Source organism: Macrotis lagotis, chromosome 5 (assembly GCF_037893015.1).
Source record: "Macrotis lagotis isolate mMagLag1 chromosome 5, bilby.v1.9.chrom.fasta, whole genome shotgun sequence".
Taxonomy (NCBI): domain Eukaryota; kingdom Metazoa; phylum Chordata; class Mammalia; order Peramelemorphia; family Peramelidae; genus Macrotis; species Macrotis lagotis.
Genome location: NC_133662.1, coordinates 40803741 through 40830484, shown reverse-complemented (window position 1 = coordinate 40830484; position 26744 = coordinate 40803741). Strand labels below are relative to the sequence as shown.

At 32.4% G+C, this 26744-nt stretch overlaps 1 protein-coding gene across 1 annotated transcript in view; it reads left to right on the top strand.

The window, feature by feature from the left end:
- Positions 1-26744, top strand: part of COL21A1 (collagen type XXI alpha 1 chain) — a 322637-nt gene that overhangs the window by 176300 nt on the left and 119593 nt on the right. The window contains exons 4-10 of the mRNA XM_074237242.1: positions 6799-6967; positions 7057-7273; positions 8242-8415; positions 9773-9850; positions 11294-11302; positions 12611-12694; positions 15329-15391. Of these exons, the coding sequence (XP_074093343.1) occupies positions 6799-6967; positions 7057-7273; positions 8242-8415; positions 9773-9850; positions 11294-11302; positions 12611-12694; positions 15329-15391 (794 nt within the window). The remainder of the gene's footprint in view (positions 1-6798; positions 6968-7056; positions 7274-8241; positions 8416-9772; positions 9851-11293; positions 11303-12610; positions 12695-15328; positions 15392-26744) is intronic.

The window sequence follows — 26744 nt, the reverse complement described above, 5'->3', positions numbered from 1 at the left end:
TATGAAGTGATCTGGGTTTTTATATTTATACCATAGTTAATTTTTATCTTACACTGCTCTGTTCCCATCTGGAAGCTATGTTCCTAAATGTATTTTAACAATTTTTATTAAGTGAAAGTTATTTTTTTATTTCTTTTAGAAATAAAAATGCTTATCTGTAAGAGTAGCAATATTTTATATTCTTTTATACCTTGAAACTTTTTATTTCACGAAAATATTTTATACTCTTAGCACTCAAATTATATAAATATATGCATATATAGAAATGGACCCTAAAGGAATAAGTATCCTCTATTTATATAGTTTTATATCACTTTAAAAATTCAATTTCTTATTTTTATTCATGCATTCATTATTATTTACAGGAAAAAATAGTCTAATATCAGTGATATTACCAACCTAGTACTATTTCAGTGATTCAAAAGAACCTGATATGTCTAATTGGAACACAATAGACAAAATCTAACACTGACTTTCATGCACCTCAAGACTTACTCAAGATGTCTACTAGCTATGTATGTGGAAGACATGTATTGTTAGAAAAATAATTTAATTCAAATCAATTAAACTACATAAGCAATTATTACAAATGGTGTAAAATGATTATATTTTAATTTTGAAGTTATGAATTTGTAATTACTAACTAGATCTTTGCTAAAGACTCTAGTTAAGCCAGTTGAATTGCATGCATATACACACACAAACACACACACACACACACACACACACACACACACACGCATATATGTTTTTTAGTAAGAATCCAAAAGTGTTTAACATTTTCCACTTCTTTTTTGTTATAAGGAAATTAAGGGAAAAAATAGTTTTTTCCGATGAATGGCAGGTTTTGGTTTAGACTATTAAGTTCCTCTAAACTTAAGCCTAGCCAAATCTCTCAGCTCAAGCATATCTACAAAGGTTTGACTTGCAGGGTTATGAACTGAGTTGGAAAAGTAACACATTGTTCCCCACTAGAATGTCTGATTCTTTTTGATAGGCCCTTGTTCAGTCTCTGACCCTGTGTATATTTGAGGGATTCGTTCTGAATTTGGCAAAGACCTTCTGAGGAAAGAAAGGCTTTTCTTTGACTTGGCAGCTATGAATCAAACTACATTAAAAAAAACTCAAACTAATGTAAAAAGTGCATCATATGAAAGTGTACCTAATATTCCTGAGACAATGTTATGTGATGACATAGAAATATAGAGTAAGTCAGATAACATTACTACTGCCTACTCTGGACAGCAGAGATAATGCGTAGGTGGTTTCAGAAAGTCATCAGGAGTTGGGGACCCTTGTTCATATTTTGTCTTTTTCTCTATAAATCAGTGCTACAAATTCAAAACGATAATTCAAATTTTATAAGAAAGTATGTTCTTTAAATATTAATATCTAGATGTGTTATTGACTAAACAGGTCTTAAGAGATGTTTACAACTAGGAGGCTCAGTGAATAAAGTACTGGACCTGGAGCCCGGAAGGCTTGAATTTAAATTGGTCCTTAGATATTTATTTAGTTATGTGACCCTGGACAAGTCATATAACCTCTGTTTGCCTTAACCAATTGAAGAAGGAAATGACAAACCAATCCATGTCATTTGCCAAGAAAATCCCATGGACAGTATTTACTTGCTATGGTCCATGGGGTAATGAAGAGTTGGACACAGCTGAACGATTGAACAATAGCAACAAGATGATATTAGGAAAAGAAATATCACTTGGAGAAATTTTAAAACTGGAATGACAGAATACATATTTCTTTTAAATTTCATTTCCAAGTTTCCCAATTTTTCTTTTGCCCTTATCAGTTTTCTAACTTGCACTGTATTTTCTTCTGTTAAATTACTTATACCAGTTGGGTAGCCAATCTTGAGGCCAACCACTCTGTCATATTTCCTTAATATTCCCCTAGAGGTTTGCATTATATTTTGCACATAATGGACATTTAATAAATGCTTATTTATTGAATTAATATTATTATGGTTTTGCTCCCATTTAGTGAGTTAGTTGGCTGTGTGACCCTAGACAAGTCATATAACCTCTGTTTGCTTTAATGAGTTACAGATGTCAGGGTAGCTAAACTAAGGATTTATATACTTATAAGTACTCTATTCTACAAAGCAAGAAGATGAAAGCTTCCCCACATACTCCTGTGATTCTATCAAATGAAAGTTAATTGGAGGAGAAGTTTAGAAGGAAAGCAGTGTGCTATCCCTCCCTTCCCTGCTCTAGTTTTGATTATACAATGAGTCCTTCCCACACATATGAAAGTTAACTTACTGACTTGTTTCTACTGAAGAAATTAAGATAATTTGTATTCAAGATAAAAGTGGATTGCTGTGCACAGAAACGACTTTTTTTCCTTTTTTTTGCAAGGCAGCGGGGTTAAATGACTTGCCCAAAGTTACACAACAGAAACGACTTTTTAAAAGTTTCTTGGATGTAAACATATTTAAGGACTTAAAATCTATTTTGAACCTTTAAACTACATGTTTTATATTGCTCCTAAGCAATATTTTCATAAAGTCTTAAAATGTTAAATTTTATTCATTAAGCTTTCCTAAGCAGACCAAGACAATCAAAATTTAATGGATCTATGCTAAGGATGCAGTTTTAAAATATAGCAGTTAATAATATCATAGAAAATAAATGACACTATGACTAAGTTTTATGAACTTTTAGTTGTACTACATGTGTCTTAAATGTTCTAAGTTTCAGGGTAAAACAGGAGAGCACTTACTAGCTAAATATATTAAAATTAGATTTATATGTTGGTATATATTTGAATTTTTTCTAATTTAAACTAAATAATAGATAAAGAATAAAAATCAATTCAAGAAATTTATTTTTAAAACTTTTTTAAACTTATTGAATTTAAAGGAAAACAGTATTTTAGATAATCATCATAATGCCCCTGTTACATTAATAAATTATTTATTTACATATAAAAATGTGGTTCTTCTTCATCAATTTAAGTTTAGGTCTGTTTTAAATAGGGTTTTACAGAAAATTCTGTTAACAACTAATCCAAAGATGTCCTTCAGGTAAGAAATTTATTTAATCCCTGGATATGTAGCACTGGGCAGTGTTGTGATTTGGTGTTATATGACTTGGGTTTGAAGCCTACTTCTATTTAATACCAGTGTTATCTTAGACAGGTCATATTTCCTCTTTCCCCCTCCCACTTCCCCCCCCATACACACATACATGCTCCCATTATTTCTAGCATCTCCTTCCTTTTACTGGTTATTCAAGTTGCCATTTTCTTCCCTTTGCTACCCAATATTTAACTCTTAGGGCAGTTATAACTATCATAAGTAGATTCATAATCATAGTTGCAGCTATGCTGGCAAAATCTTCCCTGGGTGGCCTCATATGGCCCCTCAGATCAATGACTCATGATGTGGAAGTGGGATAGATCTTGCTCTTAGGGTAATGTTCAATAAGTAAATACCATGTATTAATTCATTTTAATTGTCAGTGGAACAGAATGAGACATACAGAAAGAACATACATGAATAAATTACAATCTTTAGTTCAAAATAGATATCTATACATCATTCATTTCTCACCTTACATTCCCATCTTCTTTTGAACTTGCCTAATTCTTTTGCAGACACTATCATCTTTTCAGTCACAAAAGTTTGCAGCCTTGCTGCCAAATTTTACTCCTCACTATTATTTATGTCATAAAGTCAATCATTTGCTAAATATTGCCATTTGTATATTTACAACTACTCTCTTCTTGGTCTCCTTGTTACTCACTTGTCTAGAACCTTGTTTCAATTTCAAATCTTGACAATTGGTCTTAATTGGTCTTCCTAATTAAAGTTTTGCCCCTTTCAAATTCATCCTTTGCACAACTTCCAAAGTGATTTTTTTTTCTAATATACTAGTCTCAACATACCATTCTCCCACTTTTTCATCTTCTGTTGAATCTAGGATAAAAATCATTTCATCTTTCTGTAATCCTTTTAAAATTTTCATTTGTAGCTATTATTACAATATTACAGAAATTTATAAATAAGATAATTATATTTGGAGGTATGTATTCTTTTTTCCTTTCAACATTGTATAATAAATGGGAGGATGACCTCTATTTTTTCCTAACTTTAAACATGATCCTATGGTGGCAGGATTGTTTATTTAAAAATAGCATCTACTTATACAGGTGTCTACACAAACGTGGTGAATTTTGCATATTCCATGCCTTCATTTTATTTCAAATGCCCTGGACTATAAAGATGGCAATGGGGTACAGTAGAAATTGTCTTGGATTTTGAGTTACACTAATATTGGTTTGAATTTAAGCTCAACTATTTGATATCTGGGTGATTTTAGGCAAACCACAACTTAGGGGGGAGGGGGACTCAGTTTCCTCATTTGTATAATAGAGTTGGGTCCTTTCCAGTTCCATATCCTACAAATTGTGCCTTCAAAGGAATGAAGGTGATTTTATAGAAAGAGCTTATGGATCAGTCTCATTACTACACACATACACACACAAACAAACAAACATATATATACATATGTATATGTATATATATGTATATATGAAATAGTATATAAAATTAGGAACTGGTCCCATGATTTTTTTCTTTTTTGTCTTTGATAGAAAGAATTCACAGTGAAAAGATTCCCTTTATCAGTGGAGGTCAGCACCTTCTCTGCAGTACAGACTTAGAGAAGGAAAGGGCTTGTTTCTGACAGATTTATACTAATTTCCTTTTTGTCTTAAAATATTCATGGGTAGGAAAGTCATTTGAAAAGAATTTTGATAAGATTTATTTTTTTATTCTTAAAATTCTGATGTTAACTAATTTTTAGAGAAGTAGCATGGTATTATATCTATTCAGTAATTAAAGACTGGTTTTGGAGTTCATTTCCTGTCAGGTACCTTGCTAAAAGTTAACTTGCATAAAAACTATTTATTTACATCAGAGAAGGGACTTGGATAAGCTATTCTCTATATTGATGAAATCATAGGTCCAAATCTTTCAAAAATACTTTGTCAAAAAATAAATAAAAGACATAGAATGGTTGGTTTGTTTCTTTAATGATTTTCTTAGAAGAGGTTGATTATCTCTTCTGGATCAGGTATCAAGGTTAGGAATGAGCAGATACTCAGTTTTCTCTTGGTTGATAATTTTCTTGACTTTCTGAACTTTGTCCACAATGTCATAAAAACCTCTTTCTGGAAGTTCACTCCACTCCTGAGCTTAACACATTGGAGTGTCCTCTGCCACTATTTTTTCTCCCTCTGATTCACCAGTTTCTTCCAGGGCCTCCATTTCAATGGCCACCTTCATTTTTCTTTTCTTCCTCCAGTTTTTCAGCTCCTTTCTAAGCTTTTTCTTTCCTTTATTTTCTAAGAATTTAAGCTCTTTAGGGCAGAAGCTATCATTCTTTTTGCTTATATTTCAATTCCCAGTGCTTACTTAGTAGTGCCTCAATTATCTAATAAATACCCATTGATTTGGCTGAAGGACCATTACTAAATATAGGCTTATTGATGAGAGGCGACTTGACTTAGAGGAACAAGCACTGACTTCCTATCCTTCCTCTGACATATAACTGGTAAACCAGGGTAAGTCACTTATATTCTTAGTTTCTCAAGCATCTCTCTAAAGTTATAATTTTTAGAGTAGGTTCTGGTTTGAATTGGGACCTCCTTACGGGGATTAAATCATTGATCTAATAAAAATGTTTTATAGTATTTCATCTATATAAAAATTTCCACATAATTTGAAGTATTGGTTTTCCAGGAAAGTTTAAAGTGCATTATGTTTTTATTACTATATTAGAAGGCTGTTACTTTAACATTAATGATTCTTCTTGGGGAGTAACTCTTGCCTACTTTCTAGAATATATAGCAAGGCTGTAAAACTCCATTCTAATTAAATGAAATCCAAAGCTCCCAAATTCAATGCTGGTATTTTTTCTCCTAAGAGAATAGAACCTGTGAGATTTGAACTATAAAACAGATGCCTAGATTTAGAGAGGATGTCAAGAGAAGGTATGTCTCTTTGCTTGTAATCTACAGAACACAGAATGTTAGGATTGTAAGGTAGATTAAATTGTCCAAACCACTTATTTTGTAGTTCAGACAGCTGGGGCCCAGAAAGGCTTGATGCTCAGGAATATGCAGCCAGGTAGTGGCAGAGCTGTTAAAAGGGTCTAAATTTCTTAGTATCTTAGTTCAGTTCTACCCCATGCTGCCTCTTAAATCTAAGCAACAAGTAGCACCAAGAAATGTGATGAAATCCTATAGAGATATCTTTAAATTCCCCTCCTTCTCCTTTTACCCCTTTTTTCTCCTCCTCTGTCTTCTCTGTGCTCCCCTCCCCAAGACTTCAGCCATTCTATCAAAAATTTCACTAATCCATTTCTGTTCTATGGTTTTCAGACATAATCGAAACTTTCTCAACAGTCCTATATAGGATCTCAAAATGTCCATCCAGCCTTTTCAAATTTGGGGAGTATTTCTTACCTTCTGCATAAACTTTTTCCTTATTTTCCATATATTTCTATTTTGTTTCCCAATTTGCTTTGTTTTTATGTTGTATACATTTTAAATGCAATTATCTATGTTTATATTTTCTCATCTGATAGTAAATAAGCTCCTTGAGGGGGAAGGATTCTTTTAGTTTTGCCTTGATTTTCCTTTTGCCTAGTACATAGTAGTTGATTGATTCTGTACTGATTGGTTCTGTGGCATTAACCATACATATTTTGTTTACACATAAGATGTGTACATGTTTAATTACCCATATTGTTATTTTTTTCTCTTGGTACATAGAGTCTGTTTGTCCAACACGAATTCCAGTAGCAGCCCGTGATGAGAAGGGATTTGACATTCTTTTAGGTTTGGGTGTGAAGAAAAAGGTAAAGAAAAGGATTCAGCTTTCTCCAACCAAGACAAAAGCATATGAAGTAACATCACAAGTTGATTTATCAGAACTCACAAGGTGATTAGTGTCTATCAATCTTGATTTTTATCTTGTTACATAGCTGCTGGGATTGAAAATTCACTGAGTTCATGTGTTTTTTCCCTCAGCAATGTCTTCCCAGAAGGTCTTCCTCCTTCGTATGTATATGTTTCCACTCAGAGGTTTAAAGTAAAGAAAAAGTGGGACTTATGGAGAATCCTTACCAGTGATGGAAGACCTCAGATTGCCGTTACCTTAAATGGAGCTGAAAAAACTCTGTCATTCACTACTACAAGCATAATGAATGGCACTCAAGTTGTTGTTTTTGTAGAACCTGATGTTAAGGTAAAATTTTGCTACTATGCTAAAAATATTTGTGAAAGTACACTTGAATATTTTCAGGAGACAGGAAGAAGTTACTTTGATTTGTGGCTTTAAATGTAACTTGGTTGGAAGATGTTGATGTTATTACTTTTATTGAATAATTTTACATTACTGGAATTAAAGGAAATCTGATTGAAAAATCTCTATAATAAGATACAATGGATTAAATAATGAGGCAGCATGGCACAGTGGATAGGGTGTTGAAGGAGAAATAAAAAAGCATTGCTTGTTGTTCAACCATGTCTGACTTTTCTTGACTCCACAACCCACAGCATGTCAGACCCTTCTATCTTCTCCTATCTCTCATAATCTGTCCAAGTTTGTGTTCATTGTTTCCATGACACTTTCTATCCATCTTACCCTTTGCCATCCTCTTTTTCTTTTGCATTTGATCTTTCCCAACATCAGAGTCTTTTCTCATGAAGAATACTGAGGTTCAAATCATATTACTTTTTTGATCATGGGAAAGTCACTTTACCCTGATAGCACCTTAGACAAGTTATCTACAAAGTTATAGGAAAGGTACAAATATGAAGTGACTAAAGGAGTCCCTCTTATAATAATGAAATCACAGATCTTTAATGGATTCACATGTTTTATAAGCCTGAATAAGATTAGGTTTGACAGTGGTCTTAGAACTAGTTTTAAGAATAATTTTTATGAAATGAAGCTAGATTACATAATATAGCAGTGGCAAGGCTTATAGATTATAACAAATGTTTCTTTGTCCAGTTTTATGTTAATTCTCAAAGACAATGGATCTTATCCCCAGACAGGATAACAGTAAATACTCTGCCTATGCTTCTCATTTAGGGAATTCAGGGTGTGGAATATAAATCTATAATTATGCTTTTTATATTATCTTTTCATTTAATATGCACATTAAAATTGGATTTGTAAAACTTTCCTTTTTTTGTCTATGTCTATAGACTCTGTTTGATGAAGGATGGCATCAGATCCGCCTCTTAGTAACTGAACAGGATGTAACTTTGTATATTGATGATCAGCAAATAAAAAGCAAGCCATTACATCCGGTTTTAGGTATTTATGTCAGTGGTCACACTCAAATAGGAAAGTATTCTGGGAAAGAAGAAACTGTCCAGGTAAGTTCCATTTTTCAAATTTTACATTGTATGCATATTTCTATTTCATATCCAGAGCCCTAAGGTGATAAAGAATTTTCTGGAATTTTAGGACTTTCCTTGAGGTCCTGAATCACTATGGGAATACCCGCAAAGAATCATTCTAAAAAAATTCTCTTTGCATCTGGACCAGTTCTAAGTATAGTGATCTGTACAGGACCATGAAAAAAGAGTTTTGTAGCTCTTGTATATACTATATAAATTTTAATAGTTAATCTTCATTTTGTTAGGTTTAAGCCAAAGTATTTTTGCTTATTAATAAAATAGTGTACTTTTTGTGGGGAAAGGAACTAAATCAAACCTTAGCAGACCTATACAATGTTTCATGGAAAACTGTCACCTAGGACACGTGGCAGTTTTTCACTCTTTGGTTTGATTTTTCGTTGTAGGAAAGAGACTTCATTATAGGGATAGAGAACAGAACATATTAGGGCATTAATGAAGATCCCAGAATTTGATGTACCTGAATTTGAAAGTTACCTGAAAGTGAAAGTTTTTGGAAAAATGAAAATATCATCATGCAAAATAAAATAGGCATGAATTGTCTTCAGTTTACACTTAAAGCTTTTTAAAAAACAACCCCCTGCTTATGATGAGTCAGACATGTAGGGCTGAAGGCCAAGAGTTTCTCTCATAAATTAACATAATAAACCATTCTAAAAAAGTCCATATTCACCATCTATGAAGTACAGCTCTAATTCATAGAATATTTAATGCAGATGTAGTTGTCAGTTTTGGGGCTACACACACAGTTGCACAATATTTTGTCTAATAATTTTAAGTAGTTCAATAGTAAAAAGAAGTAAAATTGTTAATTATCAATGAGTGAGCAGCTGAGTGAGGCCTTGTCTCTTTGGTCCCTAACCTCTATTCAAAATACTGGATATTCCTATTTCAAATCCTGAGCCCTGAGGTGACAACAAAGAATTTTGGGGGGTTCTTAGGATTTTCCTTGGGGTTCTGAATCATTGTGGAAACACATAGGGAGAACCATTCTTAAAAAAATCCTCTTTGGACCTGAAACAGTTTTAAGTGTAGGGATATTTCAGGACCATGAAAAAAGGACTTTTTTAGTTCTTGAGAGGTTTTTTTCCCCCCCCTTATCATAACAATATCATATCACTACTAGCAGTTTACCTTAATAATTTCACTATTGCTTACTTTAGTACATTTAATTGAATTTTATGATTTTGAGCCTCTAACAAATGCTAATTCATTTGAAATTTGTGCCACTGTTTTCCTCACTAAATTCAAATTGTCAATTGGCATGTGCCCCTCCTTAAAAGAAATTCTTATTTAACTATTTTTCTGTTTATAGTTTGATGTCCAAAAACTAAGAATCTACTGTGACCCAGAGCAAAACAACCGTGAAACAGCTTGTGAAATCCCTGGATTTGTAAGTAGGACAGGTTCACTTTCAAGCATTTGCTTCAACAATTTTAGAACAAATTAGGAACAGATTGAGGGCTTAGTCTTCAGTTAATATGTATTTTACAGTTTATTTTCTTTTTGACATGAATAGAAATTGTTACATGTGAAGGAAAACTGCTTTGAGATTTGCTGTACAAAAGGGGAATTATTCTATGGCATTGGTTAACTGGGAAGGAGAAATGCAAATAAAAAAGGAAGGTGGGAAACCCTCATAAGAATAGCCCAGTCTGCTTTCTCTAAAGGTGTGTTGATTTTCTCACAGAATATCCTTCCAGTTATTCTTTTTTTCTTTTTTTCCAGTTATTCTTTATGAAAAAAATTAAATTAAATTAAATTTTTGTGATTGTGATTATTTGTTTATAAAAATGAAATATTTTGATCAAGACAATATAAACAGGATATTCTGTCAAAACACAACATGATGTAGTAGATAGAGCTTGATATCTGGAAACAGGAGTACTTGGGTTCAGATTTTTCCTTTTTCACATTTAGAGGCTATATACTCATTTCTAGTTCTCAGTTTTCTCATTGGCAAAATGAACAAAGTGGAATAGATCTCTAAAATCCCTTTCAACTCTAGGTCTATAACAGACCTTTTATATTTTAACTTCTAGAGCAAGAATGTTTAATTATCTCTTGAAAATAACTGGCCAAAACTCTTGTTTATTGTATTATATTGGGCACAGCTATGATATGCATGATTGCAAGCTTGTAATTGATTTCTATTTTCCCATTTATAGCAATTAAATATTGATTATTCATTTTGTTAATGAATTAAACTTCTTTGAGTTCATAGAACATGCGTATGCATAAAGAAGAACTCACTAAAATGTCTGAGGAAAATCTAAAAGAATTTTAACTATATAATTTTAACTTAAACAATAACAACATCTAGTAATTATATATAATGATAAAATTATTTGAAAATCAATTTTATTGTGAAAGGGGAAAAGATATACTATATGTTAGCATCAAGTGTGGTTTGATTAGTAAACAACTTGTCCTTTCTTAGATAAAAGATAGACTTTTAAAAATTATAAAAATTTGTAATTATTATAATTTATAAATTTGTTGTTTACTTAATTGTATTTAAGTTGTTTTCAGCATTTAGACCTGTGTTCAAGTTAAGTCTCTGGTACTTATTAGCTAGTGATTTTGGATGTCACCCAACCTATCTAAACCTCAATTTTCTCAACTGAAGAGGTTCAATAATACTCTATCTTCCTCACAGGAAGTTGTAAAAAATAAGAAAATGTTTTTCACACCTTGAAGTAATATGAAATATGGATTATTCTTATTATTTTGCCTAAATCATGTGATAAAATAATATGATCAATTATATATATTGAATATAATGATTATACATGAAATTGAATAGTTATATATTTTGTTTTTGTTTTTGTTGCAGAATGGAGAGGTAAGCTTGAGTCATTTTATTCACCTTTACTGTGTCACATGAGAATTTTAGGAATATATCTACCTAACAACTGTAAGTAGATTAACCAATTGGAAACAGCTTTTATAAGTGTATCCATGTACTACACAATAAAAAATTTCAGATTCAATAAAATTATCTTAATTTTAATTTCCCTGTTAGGTTGGCTTAAAATGGACAGTATCTATTGAACTTTTCTTCCAGTAAATAACAATTATTTTCAGTTTAATTACCGTTATAATACTGGTGATGGGATCATAAGGCATCAAGAAAAGCATTTGAAATAATATTATATTATACTCTTGAGTAGGATGGGACCTGGTAGAAGAATTGCAGAAGTTCCAAAGATTCTTGTTGTCATTTTTTGTTTGCTAACAGATTTAATAAACTTGATTCTCTAAGGGGATCTTTGTTTCTGCCAAGGGTCATTTGGATATTTATAATACATTCTCAGACTATGTGAGTTCAAATATTTAATTAATTAACCTCTTAAAAGCTACTAGATTTATTGAATTGCAAGTCCCACCTGAGGTTGCCTTGGGAACATGAGACTAATATGGCTGGAGGCTGTAGACTCCCTGCCCCAACTCTAAGGTGATTCAACAGGATGGTTTCTTTAAAATGGTCTTAAGTGTTAGGCTAAGTTTGGGGGCCAGAATAAGTAATTTACCATTGAGTCCTCTCTGAGTGTTCAAACTTAGAAGAATCTGTCTATTTCATTTTTAGAGAAGATATACAGTCTTAGTAATCCATATCTTTTCTGAACTCAGTTCATTTTCTGACCTTTTCTTAGTTGAAAAATGGTCCCAAGACATGATGTTAGGCAATCTTGAATTGTTCAGAGATACTGTGTTTATTTTCTTCCCAAGACTTCATATATTTTACATATATATATATATATATATACATACATACACATATATATATGTATGTATACATATATATATTAGCTGAAGAGATACAAATGGTATTGAGCTAATTGACCCTTGCAATCTGTGTCAAAGATCAAGAAATGTACATGATAAATATAGTGTGGAGGGATGATTTAAGAACTTCATAAATTCTCTCACATATCTCTGAAATTGTATGATCTGTATTAGACAGTTGGGAAAGGCAGATTAAAGATTTTATCATGACAATTTCCTGGTTGCATTCTTTCTCCTATGGTAGTCTGTTTAAGGCTCCTAAGAACCAAGTGACAGTGAAATCCCATTATAATAATTCATTCAAATGTATGTTTGAAAGGTTTTAAACTTGTGTTTTGGCTTATTGCTATTTTGGTTTGCATAGTGCCTGAATGGTCCTAGTGATGTAGGCTCTACACCAGCTCCATGTATATGTCCACCAGGAAAACCAGGACTCCAAGGCCCAAAAGTGAGTGAATTCTATGATGCAATTGTAATAAAGAAAAATTGTGTTTTTCATACATATTCATTCCTATGCACCATTTATAATCTTTGTCTTTCATTTCGCTCTAATATTTTATATGGACCTATAATTTTATTAATATATAGAAATCCCAGTGAGGGAATTCCCTTCATCAATATACAACTAATAGTTTTGGAGAATTGCCTATAACACAAATCTCTCTATTATCATCATTATAAACTTGGCGTTATATAATTCTTTTTATAAAACAAGGCTTTATTAGCAGTCTTTCAAAGGAGGAGATGATGTAATTGTACTGCTGAAAATGGGGCAATCATTTAAAATTTTTGTATTGGTGGTAATAGAATCCATGAACTTAATGAGCATCATGCTTTGAATAACTAATCTCCCTGGCCAAGACAGATTTATGATTTGCACAAGATTTATTATTTTTCATTGTTGTTCACTTGGTATTATTTGATATTGAATTGGCAAAATGGAAATATTAAATGTAAAACAAGACTTTACTTGATTTTAATATTTCAGTAAAACTTCTCATGCCAAATCTAGTCTAGGCTCATATTATATTAAATAAAAATGTAAAATGTAAAATTTAATTTAATTTCCTATTTCTAAATTGCTAGCATCAAAATTTCACCATAATTGAAATATCTTCACTTTATAGTTTGTTGTTCAATTATTCAAAAATATAATTTTAATTTTTCTAGCTTGTATGTCAGAACCAGATGTAAATTTTTGTCATGTGATTCATGCTCTGTTTATAATTAAAGTGAAAATCTGAGAATGCTAAAGCTAGGATCAAATGCTATTGCCAAAGTAAAACTGAAATTCATCTTATAGCCATTTATTCAATATTTTGGGTCAGATGACCTGAAATTCTGTGACTTTAGCTTATGATTTTTGGTTATGTTATCAATTTGCTTTTGGTCTGAATTCAGAGAAGTTAATTTAAAAATATCTCTCAGTTAAAGAAGTTATGTTTTATAGAATTTTTTTTAAACTTAGATAATTGAAAAGTTAGAACAAAACTTGATGCCTTGAACTTCAAATAGCATCTCATTTGTTGGAAAATTAGTGATATTTATGAGGGGGGTATTTCTGTGTGGGGGGGTATGTGTTCATAACAAAGGCGTATAGCTATGCTAAAGATTCATAATCAAAAATAGAAGTTAAGTTCTGGTAGTCGAATCATGGAATTCTCAATTTTAGGAGAAATTCCTGTGACCTGGGGAAAAGCAGATATGTAGTAGCTTAATGGAAGAGAGGCTAGAGAGTTCTCTAAAATATTTTTTAAAATGTCCATTCCCATGGGCCATCCTTCTTAATTCTCTTATAAAAAGTTTGCAACTTATCTAGTGAGTTTTTTTCCCCCCTCTGTATTAGAATATTTCTCTGAATGATAAGGAAGTTTCAGGAAATCAGTTTTGCTGGCATGTGTTTCTATTGTGAAAAGAATGATCCATGTATTAGGAATCATTGTGGAAGACAAATCTTATATTGTTTAAAAATTATTTATTTATAGAATTGGAAGAAGGTAACACAAACAACACAAGAATACCTATACACATCCTTGCTCATGTGCCTGCATGCTCACACACACACACACACACACACACACACACACACACACACACACACACCGTTATCATGTCAGGATCATAAGAGTACAATTATGCTAATTCCATTGCCCTAGTAAAGGGTTCTGTATCTCATTTCCCTCTCTCATCTCTCCCGCTGGTAAAAATATCACATTTGCAAAATATATCTCATCGGTTAGAGATTATTTGCATTTGATTTTAAGTATTCTTTCTGCATCAGATTTAAGAATGTAATTTCTTTTTCAATTAAAACTCCTTTGGAATTTCGGATTATATATATTAAAAGACCATTTCACATTTCAATTGATGCCCCTGAAATAAACTGTGACCTTTTCACTTTTCTCTGTTGAAATTTAGTAATACAGTGCATGTCTTTAGCCAGTACCCTACAAAATTATTTTAGAACAAAGAAATTGGCTTCACACCACCTCTTCCAGCTATATAGGCCTTTAGTTAAAATTTAATTACTGATTATGATTACATTTACATTTATTTAATGGTTTTCATGCTATTTAATTACATATATGACTATTATTTCTTACCAAAATAATAGCCTATGTGGTTAGGGAGTTGATTCTAATTCATTGAAATCTGTTCAGGCACTTTTTACATGAATTAAATGAATTAAAAGATTTTGTAAGTTTCAGCAGAGATGAAATCTCTATAAATAGAAATGAAAAACATTACTATTTCAATGAATCTTTGCCAGAACTGGAAAAAACAAACAAACAAGTAATCATGCAGGCTTATTCCCACTAATTGGTTTTTTTTTTTGTTTAAATTATTGGGTAAGTAGCAGCTTTCTGGCTTGATATGCTTGCTATAGTAACACTCTGGCATAATCACTGATTTCCAAAAAGTAAATTGTCCATTTTGTAAAACTGTGTATTTTTTGAAGACCATAGGTTTGTTAAGGGACATACATTAGATTGTTATTATAGCATATTAATTGCATTATGTTTTTGTCATACTAATGGATGCAGCTGATTTGTAATTTATTTATTTTCTTTTATCTTTCAAGGGAGACCCTGGACAACCTGGGAATCATGGTTATCCAGGACAGCCTGGTCAAGATGGTAAGCCTGTGAGTACTAAAAGCTTAGTCATCTATAGCCCTCTCCTTGTAAAATTGATTTCGTATCATTTTGTTAAATATTTGTTAAGTATTTTCCACCTTCTTTTTCTCCTCTTTTTGCCTTCTCCCATATCTCTCCATTTCTCCTACCAAATAATGCTGAAATTTGATACATTTTCCAATAGTGTATGATGTAGTCCACATAGTTTCTTGGTTTTATTGCTTTGGCTATCTCCTTTATTGAAATGGTAGTTTGTAAGATAAAAACAAACTTAAAATTGTTTCAGTTTTCACAAAAATATTCTTTTTTACTGAATTGGCTTTTAAAGCATTTATAATTTTGGGATACATGTTTTAAAAGAAAAAAAAACCCACCTTGAAGAAGAAAATCTACAAATGAGTTTTCTATGTATTTTACTGGTAGTAAGGTATTAGGACATCTTAACATCCTAAAGATATTAATTCAAGATAGTTACAAAAGAAATCATCTTTTAAAATACTTCAGGAAAATTCATTAGGGACATGTCCTGATAGGGTGGCATATATCACATCTCATTTTTTCCCCCTTGATTAATTTGGATTCTCCTAATTTTTTTTCCAAACTGCTATTATATTGCTTTCTAAAAGATACCTATGTGTGTATTTCCAAGTGATGTTTTCTCAGAATAAATAAATATGTTTGTGTGTGTGTGTGTGTGTGTGTGTGTGTGTTTGTGTGTGTGTTTGTGTTTGTTAGGGAGAAAGCCACTCTTGAACATTTTATCTTTAAGCATTTAATAAATGTGTTTAATTTTAAGATCCCATTGTTGAATGGTCAGATTCAAACAACAAAATGAATGTAGGAAGCTACAACCCTCAAAAGGAAAGCCCACTGACAATATAATCTCTATGTGATCTAGAGACTAGCTAACTTTGTAAGGAAGAAAAATAATTCAAACAGAATATTTCTTAAAGAACAGCAGATCCTTGGGGCTCTTGAAATATCATGCTTGAATCACAAGGGAAACATGAATATTTTCTCTTTTACTTGAAGTATTTTTTTAATGTGTTGACATGTTAAGTTATAGCCCTTTTTCTTCCTGCTGAATCTGATGTCTAACACTAAATTTTTCCAATTTTTTTTTATCAGTTTATTAACTTAGTACAGTTTGTTATACTTCATTTCCCTGAAATTTGTGTATGTGTCCAAGCAACCAACCACATTTTTTCAGGGAAACCCTTTGCACATTTTATCTTAAGGAATTCTGATTAACATTGGGAACTTAATGTAAATTATAGTCTGGCACCATCCACAAAAAGAAAGAAGGAACCCACAAACCACAAAATGCTACCCCCTTCCTTTCTTTAGTATAAACACTAGTTATAAAAAATGTTGTAATCTTGGTAGGGACTTTTCTTTTTTGTATTTTGTTCTAAGTTGTAGTTCTCCTATTGTTGTCTAATTTCATTTCAAATGCTAGCTAATGTAAGGAACTGAGTCTTTATGTGTATATGTGAAAGTTTACATGCAAAATTATTATGAATTAATAATGGACTTTTCCATTGGAAATCTGGCAGAATTACAAAATTTTAGAATTGGGAGAGATCTTAGAGGCCATTTAATATCTCATTTTAAAGATTAGGAAGCAGAAGCTCTAAGATGTTCAGTCACTTTCCCAATGTCACCCAGAGAGTAAATGACTGGGTTGAGATATGAATCTAGGTCTTTTCATTTAGTTTCCAGTATTCTTTCTACAGTGAATTTTTACTGATTCAGAGATAGTTTTCTTCAAGAGTTAAAAATAAATATGGATTCTACTTCTGAGAGCTAAAATGGAAGGGTAAGCAATAAGTTTCTGTAACCTTCATATTCACTTCCAAACAACCATAAAAATAGTGCTCCCAAAGCCTGGAACAACAGAATCAGCAAAAAAGATAGAATGAAACAATCTTTTAGTCCAAGAAACTTGGAAGAACCATAAGAAAGCTCCATCTTATTCTGGAGTAGGGGAACATGTATAGGACAGGAAGCATCCCAGCAAGCTAGGCAAATGCCAATACCAGGACCCCCCACATGTTGTAACACAGGCAGGGGAAATGTCAGACTCCAACTCTAACCCATTAGCTCTGGGCAAATAGGCATCTTCAAGGGTAAACCAATATCCTCCAGTAGTCAGATAACTACATTCTTCAGTATGACCCAGGGAAAACCATTCTCATGAGGCCTCAATACACACACCAGACATCACTAGAACCTGGCTTAGCATCAGATAAACTGCCAGAAACCTATGGCCTTCAGAAGTCAGTCATCCACACCTCCCCCCTCCAAACCTGATCTCCTCAGTTAAGATAAGAATGTACCTCTGGACCTCATGGCAACATCAATACAACACCAGGTTGAGTGGAACTCTTATTTAAAAGAAAGATCCTCCCCACCAAAAAATAAGAGTAAAAAAATCAACAAAAAAAGGAATCTAACCACAGGAAATTATTATGGAAGACCAAGACACAAATTCAGAAGAGGACAATAATGTCAAAACACTTATGAAAAAAACCCAAAGAAAAATGGGAAGTGTCTCAAATCCAGAAAGAATTCATGGAAGAGTTCAAAAAAGAGCTTGAAAATCAGCTGGGAGAGGTAGGAAAAAAATTGAAAAGGGAAAACAACTGCTTAAAAAGTAAAATTGGCCAAATGAAAAATGAGATTCAAAAATCCATTAAGGAAAATAACTCCTTAAAACTGAACAAGAATTGAATAAGTAGAAGCAAATGAGACATCAAGAGCTCATCAAATAAATTGAAAAAAATTAAAAATGAAAGAAAATGATAAATACCTCATTAGAAAACCATGAACCTGGAAAGCATCAGATTGTAGAAGCAAATAAGACATCAAGAGCTCATCAAATAAATTGAAAAAAAATTAAAAATGGAAGAAAATGATAAATACCTCATTAGAAAACCACGAACCTGGAAGTATCAGATTCATTGGACTACTTGAAAACCATAATCAAAAAAAGGACCTGGATAGCATCTTTCAAGAAATTATCAAGAAAAACTTCTCTAATATCCTGGAACCACAGGGTAAAAAAGAAATTGAAAGAATCCATTAATCATCAAAATAAAAACTCCAAGGAACATTTATAGCCAAATTTCCAAATTATCAGGTCAAGGGAAAAATACTCCAAGTGTCCAGGAAGAAACAATTCAAATACTGGGGAATCAATCAGTATAAAATAGTTATAACATTAAAAGTTCAGAGGATATGGAACATAATGTTCTGGAAAGTAAAGGAGTTAGAACTTCAACCAAGAATCACTTACCTGGTAAAATTAAGCATAATACATTGAGGGGAAGAAATGGTCATTTGATGAAATAGGATTTCAAACTTTCATAAGGAGAAGAACAAATCTAAATAAAAAATTGACCACTAATATTAAAACCCCAAAGAAACATTAACAAGTAAAAAAAGGGAAAAGAAAATGTAAGGGATTCAATAAAGCTAGATGGTTACATCCATGCATGGAAGATGATACTTGCAAGTATTAAAATTATATCACTAAAAGTAGAGTAGAAGGAATAAGCAAAGGGTCAGAGTATAATATTCATTGGGGGGGGATGATATAAAAAAATTAAGGGATGAAAAAGAGGAGTACAATGGATACAAATGCAAGGGAAAGAGAATGGTATAAATTATTTTTTGTGGAGAGGTGTGAAAGACCTATACAGTGTAGGGGGAAGATGGAAGAAGTTGGGGATAATGAGCATCGCTTTAATCTTATTTTCATCAGTACTGACTCAAAGTGGGATAATACATATAACAGTTGAATATAGAAATCTATTTTACCCAACAGGGGAGTAGGAGAGGAGGAAATTAAATGGGGGTGGGGTGGGGGCTGAGAGAAGACAGGGCAGATCGAAAGTGGAAGAAAGAAGCAAAACAAATCCTGGTGAGGAGGGAAAGGGTGAAAGGAAAGGAAGGGCAAACTGGAAGAAGAATAGTATAGAGGGAAATACACAGGTAGTAATAATAATAACTGTGAATGTGAATAGGATCAACTGTTACATAAAACAGAAGCAGATAGCAGAGTGGATCAAAAGCCAGAATCTTGGGGGGGGGGGCTAGGTGGCATAGTGGATAAAGCACTGGCCTTGGAGTCAGGAGTACCTGGGTTCAAATCCGGCCTCAGACACTTAATGATTACCTAGATGTGTGGCCTTGGGCAAGCCACTTAACCCCATCTGCCTTGCAAAAAACCTAAAAAACAACAAAAAAAGCCAGAATCCTACACTATATTGTTTACAGGAAACACAGCTGAAGCAGACACACACACACACACACACACACACACACACACACACACACACACACACACACTAAAGGTAAGGGGTTGGCAGGAGAATCTATTATACTTCAGCTGAAGTAAAGGGGTAGCAGCTCTGATCTCAGATAAAGTTAAAACAAAAATAAAACTAATTAAAAGAGAGAAGGAAGGAGACTATATCATGCCAAAAACTACCATAGACAATGAAGCAAAATCAACACTACACATATGTGCATCGAGTGGTATTATATCCCAATTCTCAAAGGAGAATTTAAATGAGTTATAGGAAGAAATAGACAACAAAACCACTTTGGGGAAAACTCATTTGACTCCTCTCAGAGCTTGATAAATTCAACCAAAAATTAAAGAAAAAATCTGAGGAGAATGTTAGAAAATAGATTAGAAAAAGTTAAATATAACAGACATTCGGAGAAAACAATAGGAACAAAAAGAAATATAGTTTTTTTCTCACTGCACATGGCATGTACACAAAAACCAACAATTTAATGGGGTATAAAACCCCATAATCAAATGTTAAAAGGCAGAACTATTAAAGATCATAATGCAACAAGAATTACATTAAACAAAGGACAGCAGAAAGACAGGTTAAAAATTTTGAAGAAACTAAATAATCTTATCCTAAAGAATAAGTGAATGCAAGGACAAATCATGGAAACAATCAATAATTTAATTGAAGCTAATGAAACCAATGAGACAACAAGCCAAAATTTATGGGATGAATTGAAAGCAATACTTAGGGGAAATTATTTCTCTAAATTCATACATCAACAAAATGGAGAAAGAACAAATCAATGAATTAGACATGCAACTAAAAAAAATACTTGAAAAAGTACAAATTAAAAATCCCCAAGTGAGCACCAAATTGGAAATCCTAAAATCAAAAGTAAGATTAATAAGACTGAAAGTTAAAAAACAGAAAATAAAAAATAAACAAAAACTCCTATTGAGTTAATAAATGAATCTAGGAGTTGTTCTATGAAAAAAGCAAAAAATAGAAATAAGCCATGGTTAATTTGATTTAAAAAAAAGAAAAAAGAAAATCAAAGATCCAATATCAAAAATGTAAAGGATAAAATCACCACCCATGAAGAAGAAATTGAAGCAGTCATTAGGAAATCTTTTGTCCAATTATGAGCCAATAAATTTGGCAATCTAAGCAAAATCAATTAATATTTATGAAAATATAAATTATCTTAACTAATAGATCTGAGACTAGATTGCCTAAATAACCCTAACTTAGAAAAAGAAATTGAACGAGTCATTAATGAACTCTCTAGGAAAAATTCCCCAGGGGAAAATGTATTCATAAGTGATTTCTACCAAATATTTAAAGAACAATAAATTCTAATTTTATATAAACTATTTGGAAAAGATAAGTGAAGAAGAGTCTTTCCAAACTATTTAATGACACAAATATGGTGCTGATAACTAAACCTAGAAGAACTAAAACTGGAAAAGAAAATTATACATCAATTTCTACAGTGAATATTGATGTAAAAAGTAGTATTAGTTTTTAAATCAATTTTTGTAGTTTGAAAGTGGACTATTAAATGATAGTTTATTTAATACAACATTTTTGCCTTTTGAAAAATTTTCTTTATTTACCGAACTCTTAAAATTAATTTCCCTCTCAGGATTTTGATTTTACAAGGGATTTTTTTAAATTGACCACTTTTGAAAGTCCAGGATCTTGCCTAGATCCTTTCTTTTGAGATACATGATTATTCATAATTAATAATTTGAAGATATTCAGATTTTCTCCTTTTCTCTATCCTCATTTTAAGACCTCAGTTTCTAAAGGTTGAGCTAACCTTCTTTATTTGACCCCACCCAATATTACAAGAAATCTCTAAGGTGATTTCATTCATTCAAGCCTGGGTGGAGATAGGCCATTTTGTCTAAATTGCCCAGGACTGGGGGTGGTCTCTCAGTCTAAGGGAATATGATGTCACCTTCAGTCCCTCATTGGAGTAAGCTCACTTACTAATTGTTAACCAATAAGAGTTGATTGCCATCCCTTTAAATACTCCTCTTCCAAAAGTACATATAAACTCTTAGCCTACCACCATGATGGTCGTTGGTCTGAGTGAGATGCCAAATGACAATCCTTTAATTGAATTGATAGCATTATTAATAAAATGATCAAATTATCCAGAAATTGAGCCTTTTTAAAAAAACACACTGTCAAAAGCAAGTGAACATTTAGAAATGACCTTGTATCTGCATGTCAGCCTGGCAGTAAAATTTAAAAAGGATGGGAAACCTAAGTGACTCAGGGAGTTATAGCACTGAAGGAAGGAAGATCTGAGTTCTACTATAATCTCACAAATATACTAACTCTGTGATGACATGTTTTAATTAACATTATTTGCCTCAGTTTCCTGTTCTGTCGAATGGAGATAATAGTGGTATCTACTTCACAGGATTGTTGTGAGGATCAAATGCGGTAATATTTATAGTGTCACACACAATGACTGAAATATAATAAGCTCTATATTAATCTAAGTTATTGCTGTTATCATTAATAGATTTTATCTGTTTATACCTCTGTTAAAAACCTTATGTCCTATATGTTGATTAGGGACTTTCAACCTGTCAACACAGTGTCAGTAAAATTTCAAAAAAGGGACAGTTTGCTTATATTTACTTTTGTTTCCAAGTTGAATTTAAAAAACAAAACAAACCAGTAGCTTTATCATATGCTAAAAAATAGTCCTTCTATGATCTTATTATAAGCTGTTTTATTCTTTACATTATAATGTTACTATCTCACCATCATCACAAAGTTTTGGGCAGCTAGTGGATAGTTGCAGTGGATAGAGCACTATCCCTGGAGTCAGGAGTACCTGAGTTGAAATCTGGCCTCAGACATTTAATAATTGCCTAGTTATCTGAGTTTGGGCAAGTCACTTAACCCCATTGCCAGAAATAAAAAAAAAAATTAAAAAATCATCATGAAGTCTTTCTTATTTCTCTAGCTATAAATGTACTTTTGAAATTATTTTTTCTATATGTCTATCTAATAAATTGGTAGCTATTTGACAACAGGTTTTCACTTTTTTATATTCTCAAAGTCAGAGTTGCTTTACATAGTGGTCACTTAATCAGTTCGTTGATTTGACTGTATAATAAGAAATCTGCATATTTTCAAAGGAACGTTTAGCATGTACTTCATTAAATAGTCTTCAAAATTTAGCTGATTCTTATTTATTTGTATTGTTTTAATTTAGAATATAAATTTAAAAGGAGCCAGAAATTTAGATAGAGCTCAATCAGTTTTAATCTGAATCACTAAACATTCAAGTATCTACAGCAAACAAGATACTATGTTTACATATCCTATAGAAACATCATCTAGTCAAAGTTCTTTATTTTATAAACAAAGAAATTTATAAAAGAGGTTTAGAGACAGTGACATGCTAGATATTACATAATTACTAATATCAACAAACTATATATATGTATACACACACATATACTTATATCTCTCTCTCCCTCTCTATGAATATAGAGGTCATCTAGTCCAACTTTTTCATTTTAAAGATAGGGAAAGAGATGCTAAAGAGCTAATGTGAGGCAGTGAAAAAAACTCTAGATAATAGATGAACTGAATTGGAATCCTGGCTCTGCTGATTACAAATTATATAATTTTTGGCAAAGTCACTTCACCCCTCTGGGTCTAAGTTTCCTCATCTGTAAAATGAGGAGGTTGGACCAGATGTCCTTTTCATCTCTAAGTTAAATGACTTGCTAAAATTCATACATGCAGTTAAGTTCTATAGTTGTGATTTGAACTCATGTTCAACTTATGGTCAAAATCATGATACCATGGATATCAGTTCTCTCCTTCAGGGAAAATAAAATTGGTGGTATCTTTAATCCTTACCAAACAGGTACAGGAATGAAGACCATAGTACATTGGTCTTATTTCTATGGTCTGATAATAGCTATGAGTAATTAGATATATTTAAAATCGTCTTCAAGTGGCTCTACTGACAAGTCAGTGAAAAAGCACCTCCGAGATTCAGTTTCTTATGGAGTGGCCTTCAGTATCACTCTACTCCTTTGGCTATTGTGTAGGTTCTGAGCCATCACCCTTTTGCTTCTTGGAATTTTGATTTCTCTGGATAAAACTGTTGGACAAATTTATTTAATTTGGATTTCAAGATTTCTCCATTTGTATAAATTACTACTCACAGGATGCTATAATAGGACAGAAAGTCTCAAACTTTTCTTCCCCTCTCTCCTTTTCCTTCCCTTTCTCCATTACCTCCATTAAAATACCTTATAGAATATAGACTAAGAATGGGGTAAAGAGATAATGAATGGTCCTATGAATGGTTCAAGTTCTTATAGACAAGAAGTGATAGATGGAATTTACACCTATGTTCTCTGACCTATCTCCTAACTTTTTCACTATAAATCATCGCTTCACAAGATCAAGAAAACCAAGGATCAGGCATGAGTCAAAGGAATTCCATTTATCCATTCTTTGATCTTTAACTCTTTTAAAATGTTTTTTTTAAATTATTCATTTATTTTCATCCATTTGCACATATATGTTTTTAAATTACAAAATTTCCTTCCACTCTCCCTTCCCACCCTCCTCCCCTCAGTGAACTGTAATGTTAACATTTTTATAAACAAGTTTACAAATTAATTATTTTTGATATCAGGATTAGAATTAAGAGATACATGAGATACAAGAGAAATATGAGATAATTTTTATAAAGTGTTCACCAGATTCTGAAGGGTTGGTGTGTGTGTGTGTGTGTTTTGTTTTTATTTTCTTCTTCTGGATGAGGATAACATTGTCTGTAGCCTGTCTAATTCAGTTTTCCTAGCTCTCTGAACTGTGATATTTAATTTTTAATCCTGAAGAACCTGATAACTCTTAAATTGCCTAAGTTTCTAAGGAACATACATTAGAGGTTCTTTGCAGACCAGAATACAATCTCTATAGATGTTCATTATACTGTCATCTACTGTGATTCTATTTTTTCTTTTCTGATGATGGGCAATGATGGATAATGATCCCCAGAGTAAGTGGGGATTTGAACTCATGTTCAATTTATGGCCAAAAGCATGACACCATGGATCTCAATTCTATCCTTCAAGGATAAAATCTGGGTCTCTAATCATTTTGTTTCATTCACTAAATGGATTTTCAAGTGTAAAATTGTCTCTTTTACATGGAGAAGGTACTAGAATTTGTGGATAATAGAAATATATGTATTCTTATTCAGGATTGTGCTTAAAGTATAGGTTTATTGTCAATCTATATCTTTAAATATAAAATTTCTAAGTAGTGGGGTGGTAGTCCATGATATTCTTTCTATTCTTGGTAGACTCAGATAATCTGGAAATGTTATGTTTATTGGGATTGTTTTAGTTTAGAAATCACATTTTTAAAGGTTCATTTAAAAAATCTTTCCCCTTGTAAGAGATGTGAGGTTGGGTGGCCAGGCAGGAAGAAACCAAGAGCCAAAACAGCTGAGTATCATTAGTGACAGTCAAGGGCCAACACATAGAGGGAGTGGAAGGTGTGGGTGGAGCTTTTAGCCTGGCCATTAAAGCCATCTGGGCTGAGGAAACTTGGATAAAAATATTTTAAGGGAATTCTGCTTTGTTTGGATTTGGTTCTGTGCAATCTCCCTGTAAGCCATTTGAACCCTTTCATATTAAAGTATGATCAAGCCAAGTATAGGCTTTTAATAGAAAGTTATTCCATTTAGGAGAAATACTAATGTCCATAAGGAAAATGCCTATAACCCAAAATTGAAGGGCTGTTTCCTTCCTTTTGTTTGTTTTTCTCATTCAAATACCTCTATTGCCTTAGTGATTGAATATATTAACAGCTATGCCATTTTAGCAGAAAGCTGTGATCAAGAACCAAGCAAAAATATCTTTTTTTAAGCCATTAGCAATAGAATTCCTGAATTTAGAGCTGGAAAGGAACTTAAAACTCAATTAGTTCAACCCTCTCATTTTATAAATAAGGGGATACAGGACTAGAGAGACTAAATGAAAGTAAAATTAAAAATTTTACTAAATTGATAGTACAAGGTAATAAAAATTTATAACTAATATAGTTGTGTAAAACAATAGATAATTTCATAGCTTAGTCAGAACATTATTGCAATTTATCTTATCCCACATATTTTTTCCCCTTCCATGTTGTATGGAAAAGCTTTTTTTGTTATTTCTCTCAAGTTAGCAAGTCAAGAAATAATTTTTACATGCTTGTTATTTGGAGGTACTATGCTAAGTAAAGGAAATGTAAATACAAGTAAAAAAGAAAGACTCTGCCCTTTTGAAAGGGTGAGGGTAGGGTAGAGATAAAGCAATAGAAAGAAGTCCAGAGAGTCAAGAAAGGAGTCTTGGGCACTTCCTAAAATGGAGGCTTTGGGAGGTACAGACCAATCAGAAGACTAAATTGTAGGGGGAGCAGATTCTTCCAAAATAAGAAAGCTCCTGGAAACTTGGCAGGAACCACCATCGATTGTGGCTCAAGTTTTCGCGAGAGAGTGCATCTGAGTGTGTGTGTGTGTGTGTGTGTGTGTGTGTGTGTGTGTGTGTGTGTGTTTAAATATCAGAATCACTTATCAAAGTCCTTCCCTATGTTCCAGTCACTGTTTATTACTAGGCAAAAGAAAGGCAAAAATATGGACCTTGCTTTCAAAGAACTCACAAAGATGCAGGCCCATGAGTATGTATGTATGTGTATGTCACTGGGGTAAGGCACTTGAGGCAGAGAGACAAATTAGAAAAAGTTATTGTTTAGAAAGAGTCAATGAGGATCTGCACGGAAAAGGTGACTGGGAATGAAGAGAAAGGAATAAATACAAGAGATGTTCTGAAGGTAAGGCAACTTGGATTTAAAAGTTCTTCCCTGCTTTCAATGAAAGTTAAAAATAAAACCTGAGATGATCACATTAGATCCTGTACTTTGTAAATAGTCAATTTGTGGCTGTTTATATCTACTGAATTGTAATAGTACTGGGAAATCCCTCTCTAATTTTAAAACTATTTTAAAATTT